Source organism: Clupea harengus, chromosome 21 (assembly GCF_900700415.2).
Source record: "Clupea harengus chromosome 21, Ch_v2.0.2, whole genome shotgun sequence".
NCBI lineage: Eukaryota > Metazoa > Chordata > Actinopteri > Clupeiformes > Clupeidae > Clupea > Clupea harengus.
The window spans coordinates 18,917,859-18,927,407 of NC_045172.1; the positions used below are offsets into that span (position 1 = coordinate 18,917,859).

The 9,549-nt window shown below is 45.3% G+C and overlaps 2 protein-coding genes across 2 annotated transcripts; both read left to right on the plus strand.

Moving 5' to 3' along the window:
• Window positions 1-3,352: 3,352 nt before the first annotated feature.
• LOC105911960 (gamma-crystallin S) lies at window positions 3,353-5,409 on the plus strand. The gene is made up of 3 exons (XM_012840869.3): window positions 3,353-3,681; window positions 4,324-4,566; window positions 4,879-5,409. Exons 1-3 carry the CDS (start codon window positions 3,541-3,543, stop codon window positions 5,149-5,151), a joined length of 657 nt encoding a protein of 218 aa, XP_012696323.2. The 5' UTR covers window positions 3,353-3,540; the 3' UTR covers window positions 5,152-5,409.
• Window positions 5,410-5,903: 494 nt separating this feature from the next.
• Window positions 5,904-9,223, plus strand: mettl21a (methyltransferase 21A, HSPA lysine). Its single transcript, XM_012840865.3, has 3 exons — window positions 5,904-6,256; window positions 6,343-6,454; window positions 6,645-9,223. Exons 1-3 carry the CDS (start codon window positions 6,104-6,106, stop codon window positions 7,040-7,042), a joined length of 663 nt encoding a protein of 220 aa, XP_012696319.1. The 5' UTR covers window positions 5,904-6,103; the 3' UTR covers window positions 7,043-9,223.
• The last annotated feature ends 326 nt before the right edge of the window (window positions 9,224-9,549 follow it).

Below are 9,549 nucleotides of genomic sequence, written 5' to 3' on the forward strand. Positions count from 1 at the left end.
GATACCGTGCCCGTACAGCAATAAAGAATTCACTGCCTGTAAACTATAAACCTTTTCTGTGCGAAAATATCACTACCTTGCGGTCTGTTTTGGCACTGCAGTTAGTATTTAAGTGAATAGCTTATACCCCATCATCCTACAGTAAATTAATTTATTGAGATTCATATACTGTTGCCCATCTTAACTGTTCTCCCATTTAAAATATACAGTCAGTACCCTTCCATTTCAAATTTCGAGTTGGGTTTTTAGTGCTAAACGATGTAAATTAGATCTACTAAAATAGATTAGATTTTCAACGTGCCTCGTTATACTAATTGGCCTACGTTCATTTCTACACCCATTTGTTCTAGTTTCCACATTAGAATAAACAACAAATTCGTTTTATGTCTTTACAGTGTCGGACTTGCTGCCTACAGTTTTGAAAACGATTTTTTTTTAGCTGAATCTTTTGAAATGCACTCACTAGCCTTTGCCTTATATCATTTTAATACTTCATTTGACCCCCCATGCCTCTGTAATTGTGTCATATCTTTAGCTCATAAATGTATCCTTGCTTTTCTTAATATTTCCATTAGTGATCCAACTTAGGCAAAATACAGTTAAAATGTAGCCTCCTTCAGAACGAATAGTACTGGCAACAATAATATACGTATATATCCATTAATATAATTTAAGCAAAAAATACAGGGAATTTTAATGTAAAATATGAGAGGCTGGTAGATCACAACTAGATCCATGTCATCAAGAGGGTTCCATGGGTTTGAAAGGGATAATCAGCAGAGCTGCGTTGGTGTTTCTCTCCTTGTCAGTTCCGCTATTTAAGCAGTTAGTCCGTAAAAATCAATCCAAGAGGTTAAGACTCCGTGACAGTTATTGGGGACAGTTTAGAAAGCTATTTCTGAGTGAAAAAGTAAATAATTGGAACACAAAAAAAAAGAGTGAGATTCTCTTGTCTGGGTGACATTACCGTTTACACACACGTCACAGACATGCAATTTAGCATACGCATGGGTTGTCAGATGCATAATTAAAACAGTTAACATTTGTTGTGTATGGAGGTGGGCACACAGTATTTCTTGGAAAAATAACGGAACAGCCTACATTTTCCATACTCATTTTACACATCTAGGTTCACCTTCTAGGACTTGTCACTCGTCTTCTGCGCATTATGAAGACTCAAATGAACCACTGGCAGCAAAATACCATAGAGGTGAATGCCATTTTTGTGGCGACAAATTAAACAATGAACTAGTCTTTTACGGAGCCTAAGTGGCACAGTCACTATTGAGAATGTGTGTGTGTGTGTGTGTGAGAGAGAATATCTCTCTCCTTTGCGAACTCTCACACCAACAGGTATACAAAAGGCCACACACACACACACAATCACAGTGAGATATACAAATACACGAGCGCACACTCGCACAAAATCACACATTCATGTACGCGCGCGCGCTCTCTCTTTCTCTCTTACACACACACACAAACACACACACACACACACACACAGAGCAGATGAAGTTGTGATGGATGGCCTTGCATGCCCTGCGTCAAGCTGAGTGCTCTTGACAGCTAACCACAGAGCTATTAACTCAACCTCAGCTCCGTTGGGGAGGCCTGGGAGAGGAACTCACACAAGCGCAGCCTTCCCAGTCAAGTATACGTCAGCGGAGTCCGGAACGGACCCGGCAAGGACACGTTCCGAACACACCCGGGTCCATTCATTCTTCAGTCAGCTTGTATTTGGGCCCGCTGCGTTCCCCAAACCCACACTCCTGCACTCTTGGGCTACTCATGTATTACACATAAATGAATGATTTCACGAAGGCTTGATAGAACTGGTAAACTAAATAAAAAGGGGAAGTATGTGGTTTTGTCCATGGTGTTTTTAAAGACATTAATCTGAGCGGGAGGCAATGGACATGTTCGGCAACTTGTTGAAGCCAAGACTGGATTCGCTCTGGTTTAAAGAATCTTTTTCTAGGACCGTTATTCACTTCAACAGTCTCTCATCAAGTGTTGCAAACATTAAAACCGGTTGCTAAGCAAAGGGCTACCGACAGAAAGTCTTCCATACATTTGAGATTTCACAATGATGTTCAAAATATAACCGTTAAAGTCCTGTAATTTCTAACCCCACTGCTAGCTTTACACGTGAATGGTTTATAGCATTTTATACCATTAGCATTTGTGTGAACCTTGATCTTCATTTGTCTTGTAGAAAACAGATGTTCTGCACATTTTCTTCATAATAAATGTGACAAGATCAAGACCTACATACAGCTCAGGGCATCACCATTTTACGTTTTTCCGTGAAACACACCTGACTGGGTCTGCCTGCGTTCATGTAAATCTGATTCGGATTCTGTAGGCCTGATATGGTGATTGTGACAAGGCCTCCCGCTGTTGAACTCCACAACCTCCGTCTTAAGACCTGCAGGTTTCCCTCTTCGGTTAAATGGTTTTATACGGCGGTGAATGCCAGTCAAGGTCTCTCTTGGGAGATGTCAGGTCTGCGCAGTAGAAGCGCACAGCATTCGTCCAGTTCACTCATGCGGTATGTTCTTTTTCGATCGAATGCAGGTTTGTGTGGTGGGGATCGAAGTGGAGATGCTGCTCTCTTCTGGCCAGCGATGGAATTGCAGGCTCTCAGAGCGCAAAGTTTGCCATTTTGTACTTGGCGACTGCATTACAATATTGCCAATATTGAGAAGACAAACTCAACTCAAGATAACATCTCAACTGCAGATTTTTAGCTTTATTTGGATATTTTCAGTCCACTTTGCTGAGGGGGGGTGGGGCAGTGGATATCAGTATTCCTTTAACTCCTTCTGTGTAAGATGTTAGCCAGGCCTCTTGGCTCCTGTGTGGATCCCAGCAGTCCCTTGCCTGCAGCAGTGTACCTCGAGAGAGCTGAGTCAGATCATAGACTACACAGCAGGTTGGGGAGAGCGGGGGGGGGGCTGCCCACTCACTCAATGCACTGGAGCGCAATAATCCAACTCAACTGTACTCCTGAAATTTGGCAGAGGTCTTGCCTGCCTGCTGAGGTAATGTGTGTATGCGCGTGTGTGTATGTGTGTGTGTGTGTGTGTGTGTGTGTGCGCGCGCATATGTGTGTGTGTGTGTATGTATGTGTGTGTGTGTGTGTATATGTGTGTGTGTGTGTGTATGTGTGTGTGATTGTGTATGGAAGAGAGAGTGTGCTTGTGTCTTATCTTCTTTCCTGTGAGCAGGGCATGTTGACTTGCTTGCATATGTTTTAATACGAGTGTGTGCCTGTACATAGAAAAGTCTGTTATGTGTGTGTGTGTGTGTGTGTGTGTGTGTGTGTGTGTGTGTGTGTGTGTGCCTGAGCGTATACTGTATGTGCGCATGTGCGTGCATTTGTTTAAGTGTGTGTTTCAGCAATAGTTACACAGACAGCCAGGTCAATGGCTGCAGTCCACACGAGCTGCTTTTATACAGCATAATCCCATCGCTCTTTTCTGGAAAACCTGAATAGCATCAGAACCACTGACTCAATTTTTGGGTCTCATTCTCATGACAAAGCAGTTGTCGGATTTAAAAAAAAAAACTGGTGGGTATAAAAACAGGACCAGGAGCAGACCACAGGGCAGCGCCTCTCCTCTCCCTCTTAAGGCACACACCGCAGCCGATCAGACCATGTCCAAAATGGGCAAGGTAAGGCCCCGGCCTCACTCGGAAGACAGACATACAATTCTGATTCTGATTCTGATTCTGATTCTGATTCTGATGCTGATTCTGATTCTGACAATCATTCTAAAAATGATAGACACGAAAGAGTGCTCAGTAACTATATCTACAGAAGGGTGTTCACGGAATTATAACCAGCAGAAGGTGTCCAGGAACTATAACAACAGGAAGGTGTCCAGGAACTATAACAACAGGAAGGTGTTCAGGAACTATAGCTACAGGAAGGTGTTCAGGAACTATAGCCACAGGAAGGTGTTCAGGAAATATAACCACAGGAAGGTGTTCAGGAACTATAACCACAGGAAGGTGTTCAGGAACTATAGCCACAAATGTCATATGGAGAGGTTTTTGTGACCAAGATGTAAAGCTTAAGGTTTCCTTTTTTAGTGATTTTGCTTGAGAGAAAACTAATGAGGTTATAATCTTATAGCATTGTCAAATGTACCAAAGTAATACTTATGCAATAATATGAATTAATGTTAATATAGTGTGAATGAAATCACTGAGCAGCTACAGTGAAGATTGCACATCACACTGTTGTACTACCCACCACAAAGGGATCATTAAACCCTTTTAATTCCACGAAAAACTCTACTCTATCTTCCCCAGATTGTTTTCTACGAGGACAAGAACTTCCAGGGCCGTCGCTATGAGTGTGACGGTGACTGCACGGACTTCCATGCCTACCTGAACCGCTGCAACTCCATCCGGGTGGAGAGCGGCTGCTGGGTGGTGTACGAGCGCCCCAACTACATGGGCTACCAGTACGTGCTGGCCCGCGGCGAGTACCCAGAGTACCTGCGCTGGATGGGCCTCAACGACCGCCTCAGCTCCTGCAAAATCATCCACTTCGTAAGACCAGATACATAAGCAGTTCAGCTTAGTTCAGCTATCTTTCTTTATTTTTCCCTCATTCTCTGTACCCATACAAAGATAAATTACACCTCACAGACATACATCAAATCTGTTTTAATACAGATTAAATAATAATTTAATAATTGGTCATAAACTACATGATAGTAAGAGGGTATTTCTCATCTACTATATTAGTTGATCAGAGTTCATTTGTCCAATTCTCTCTCCTGTTTTCTTGTGTTTTCATCCAAATTATTTTCTCCGCGTCGTCTTCTTCCACCTTCTATCCACCCTTAATGTGCCCTACAGGCCAGTGGCTCCCAGTATAAGATCCAGCTCTATGACAAGGGGGATTTTGCAGGCCAGGCCTACGAGGCCACTGACGACTGTCCCTCAGTGCCAGAGCGGTTCCGCACGCGTGAGGTCCACTCCTGCAAGGTCCTGGAGGGCGTGTGGGTCTTCTATGAGCACCCCAACTATCGCGGGCGCCAGTACCTGCTGGAGAAGGGCGAGTACCGCAAGCCCGTGGACTGGGGCGCAGTGTGCCCCAACGTGCAGTCCTTCCGGCGCCTCACCGAGTGAACACCCCACCCCACCCCACCCGCCCCACCCACCCCACACACCCTGTCCCCCCTGCACGTTCCTCCGACCCTCCTCTGCCTGAAGGCGCCAGCGTCTGCGGAGTGACCCCCCCAGATACTGCCGTCTGCGGAGTGACCCCCCCAGATACTGCCGTCTGCGGAGTGACCCCCGCAGATACCCCCGTCTGCGGAGTGACCCCCCCAGATACCGCCGTTACCTCACCGAGGCCCCAGCTGAAATAAAGCTGAGAGGACAGTTGCAAGAGTTCTTGTCTTCATTATGAGTGTGTGTGTGTGTGTGTGTGTGTGTGTGTGTGTGTTGTGTCTTTGTGTGTGTTTCTCTCGTGTGTGATATGGTGAATCCCCTTTAAGGACATTGACAAACCATTTTCCATTTTAGATGGGATAGCTGTTTGTTACCGCTGATTTGATCCAAAAAGATGGGGGAATACAGGACCTGCACTGAGATCCGTATATTACAAAGTAGTCCAACATCATTGCTATCAACATCATTGTAAGGCAGTACAATTTAAAATTAAGTTATTTGTGCTAATTCCTCTCTGTTCTCCTCAACCATACCAACACAAAAACTCCTCCTCCTCACCTCCTCACACAATCTGTCAAGTTTTGTTATTGCAAAAGAGTCTGGAGCTTGGGTTTTGTTTGCCATCTTACCATCCTCCTCCACGAGAAACTCCCAAACGCCAGATGGCGCCAAGTCATTGTGGTGCCGTCTGCATTGTTTCTATGAAGAAGAAGTGTTCATGTTTGTAGGCATAGGCAGATAAACGTTTGTGTTTAAAAGCACTCGTGGTACAGGTTATTTGATTTGTGTATTTATCGGTTTGATTGTTATCGGACCACCAGTTATATTGTCACCGTGTACATAGTTTACCTCGTTGTACTGAAACTGATTTTAGGATACCATTAGCCTGTTGGTGAGCTAGGTTAATATGGCTTTAGTACCTTACGATGAAGGTAATGCTGTGTTGCCAGCGCTAGCAAAACTACGCGACTCGTCTGCTGAGTTTCACTTCGCTAATCACAACGTGCGTCTGACTCAAGACTGGAACCGTTTGGGTGTCGCGGCGGTCGTGTGGGATGCCGTGAGTGACGTCTTTTACTATGACATTTTCTTGTTGCTGTTATTTCTGGACTTAACCTGAGCTATATTCATTATCTGTGTTTGTAGGCTGTGGTGCTGTGCATGTATATGGAACTGGGACAATTTGAGTTGAAGAGAAAGACTGCTATTGAGCTGGGAGCTGGCACTGGCTTGGTGGGCATAGTAGCGGCTCTTTTAGGTAAGGAACCAACTCTCCAACTGCCTCTGCAGGTTACACCAGGAAAATGTGAATGTTGGTATGTGATAGCCTATAAGTGAACCATGAATGCATGCACAAATATGAAAGTGGTGTCCATGTGTTAGTTTATGAGGAATATTATTATTAATATTATTATTATCTTAAAGAGTTTGTGGTTGTCTCTCCTCAGGAGCCAATGTGACCATTACTGACAGGGCACCTGCGCTTGAGTTTCTGGCTGCCAACGTGCATGACAACATTCCTCCAGCCCTGCAGGAGGCAGTGCAGGTCTCCGAGCTGACGTGGGGTGAGGGTCTTGACCGCTACGAGGCCGGCGCCTATGACCTCATCCTGGGGGCTGACATCGTGTACCTGGAGGAGACGTTCCCGGCCCTGCTGCGGACCCTGGAGCACCTGAGCTCCGAGCGTTCGGTCGTCCTGCTCTCCTGCCGACTCCGTTACGAGCGAGACGAGCGCTTCCTCAGCCTGCTGAGGAGCCGGTTCGCCGTGCAGGAGGTCCACTACGACGCCCAGAGGGACATCCACATCTACAGGGCCACCAGGACTACAGGCAGGAGGGATCTGTGAGCTCTGGGTGTGCGGGTCAGAGAGAGGGACTTTGCAGAGTTGGATCTGATGGAGACTCTGTAATCTGTGTCTGTACAGATCTGTAATCTGAGACTCTGTAATCTGTGTCTGTACAGATCTGTATTATGAGACTCTGTAATCTGTGTCTGTACAGATCTGTAATCTGAGACTCTGTAATCTGAGACTCTGTAACTCACTCTTTGCTCTGTGGACGTGGGAGATCAGGGAGCATATTGAGAGTGTGTACCGTGGAGTTTACCGTCTCTGCTTGAATAGAGTGGGAAAGTAACTTTAGGAAACTACTCCCAATTTAATTTAATATCTATGGTGCTGTTATGAACTTACTTTTGAGCAAGAAAGAGTAGAAGAGTATACTCAATTCATAAGGATTTATAGCAGACAGCTTCCAGGGTTTTTTCTTTATCTATGGTAGTTGTAGCCAAAGTGAATTACAGGTTGACCACCTTTGATGCCTTTGTCTTTGAGTGGTGAAAAGAGAAATTACATTCTATGGACATTCTTTCTGTGGGGTACATCATTTTATGGCCTCATTTAAGATTCATTGTCCATCCATTTATGTCTCAGATATAATTTATTCAGGTCATGTAGGAGATGATTACAGAATGATTAGTTACTGGCTTCACTTTTCTGTCTCCTGTGTTGAGTGGCTGTTGAGGGACAGCTGCTATGTCACAATATGTCCAGTGGGTGGCAGCAACAGCACAGGTTTCGGAGCTGCTTCCCCCCCTCCAGGCCATTCTCGCTCAGTGCCAGCAAGAGAAATGAACACTGAACACCAGTCCCTCTGCACAACAACATCATCACCTTTTTTGGGGTGCGGCACTTTTCTGCTCATATTTTCCTGTTCTCTAAAGTATCAAACTCTGTGAAAACAACCCCTTTCTTGTCACCATATCAGTGACTCCGCTTTGAGAACACCATTAGCTGACAACCAAGCTGCCCCCAAATCTAGGCGAAAAGAGCCATGTCAGTGTACGAGGGCTGCCATTTTGTTTTGGAACATTCCCACTCACTTTCAACTTTTCGGGCAAATCTCGACCGCGGATAGGAGCTTCATTTGTATTGATTAAAGCAAGTCATCCTCCTCAGTGTGCTCTGGTATTTATCACTGGACTGAGTTCATTATGACTGACAAGGTTGAGTGGAGGAGAGTAGAATTAAAATCATCACGTTTGATAATCATACTCGTGTGTGAGGTGTTCCAAGTACATCTTGTCATTGGGCGAAGATCAGAAGTATTTGTGTGTGTGGGTCTGTATGAGTGAGTGTGTGTGGACATCTGAAGATTTAAAGAGGTGTTTTTGTATATGTGCATGCATTTGTGGGGGTCTATGAGAGAGTGTGTGTGTGTGTGTGTGAAGATCTGAAGTCTGTGTAAGTCTAATTCCATTGATGGGCAACTGGCTACGAGCAAAGCAATGTGCAAGTCCGCCGCACACTCTTAAGCTAATTTAATAACTTGGCAAGATCCTAAGCGCAAACAAGAGAGGGTCTGCTCAATGCTCCCACACTTTACACGATAGCCTCAGTTCTTGCGCAACGGCAAGCGTGCTGCTTTGCTGCTTTGTCAATGAAATTACAGGCCTATTTGTGTTTGTGCTTCCTCTGTCAACTGAAGCCAGAACCATGTCCATGCCACAGGAAGTGACATCAGCACCAGCATCTCATAAGTCTCAGCATCCATGTCCCCTGCTGAGGTGGCTGAGGTCCCTGATGATCTTGTTATTTTCCCCGAAGGCCCCCAAACCAGCCTCTGTCTTCTGTCTGCCGTCTCGGTATGATGGTGAGGCCTGGCGTCTTTGTCAGTTTGATCACGTAGGTGTTCTGTCTGTGTGTCTCTGGCCATAATTGGCTGGGTGTGTAATTACAATCAGTGGCGCTGAGTGAAGCCTGGGCCTGTCCGCTAACCTGAGCACAAGAGAGCTGAGTGCTTAGAGAGAGAGAGAGAGAGAGAATGAAGGGGGAGGGAGGCTTGTTAACGAGGCACACACACACACTTACACACGTGTACGAACACACACACTCACAATATATCTATAATTTTTGTGTCTCTGACTGAACAGTGGATATGGCATTTGAAAGCCCTCCAGCTAAGCCTTCAGCTCTTTAGCTGACAGCAAGGCACCAAAAAGCCAAACTTGTAGGGGCGGCAGTGGTACAGGAGGTAAAGAAGTCGGTTAGTAATCAGAAGGTTGCTAGTTCGATTCCCTGTCGAAGTGTCCTTGAGCAAGGCACTGAACCCCTAATTGCTCCTGATGTGCAGTGTGCCATCAGTGTAAATGTAAAATGTGTATACATGGTAAGTCGCACATATGTAAGTCGCTTTGGATAAAAGCGTCTGCTAAATGACTAAATGTAAATGTAAATGTAAAAATTGTAGCAGTCCTCTGAATGTCCTTCTCTGTCTCGCCCGGTCAATGGTGCATCACTTCCCTCCTTCAGCCCTCCCACAGAGAGCGAGGTATCAAAACTCCTGACTTGTAGCC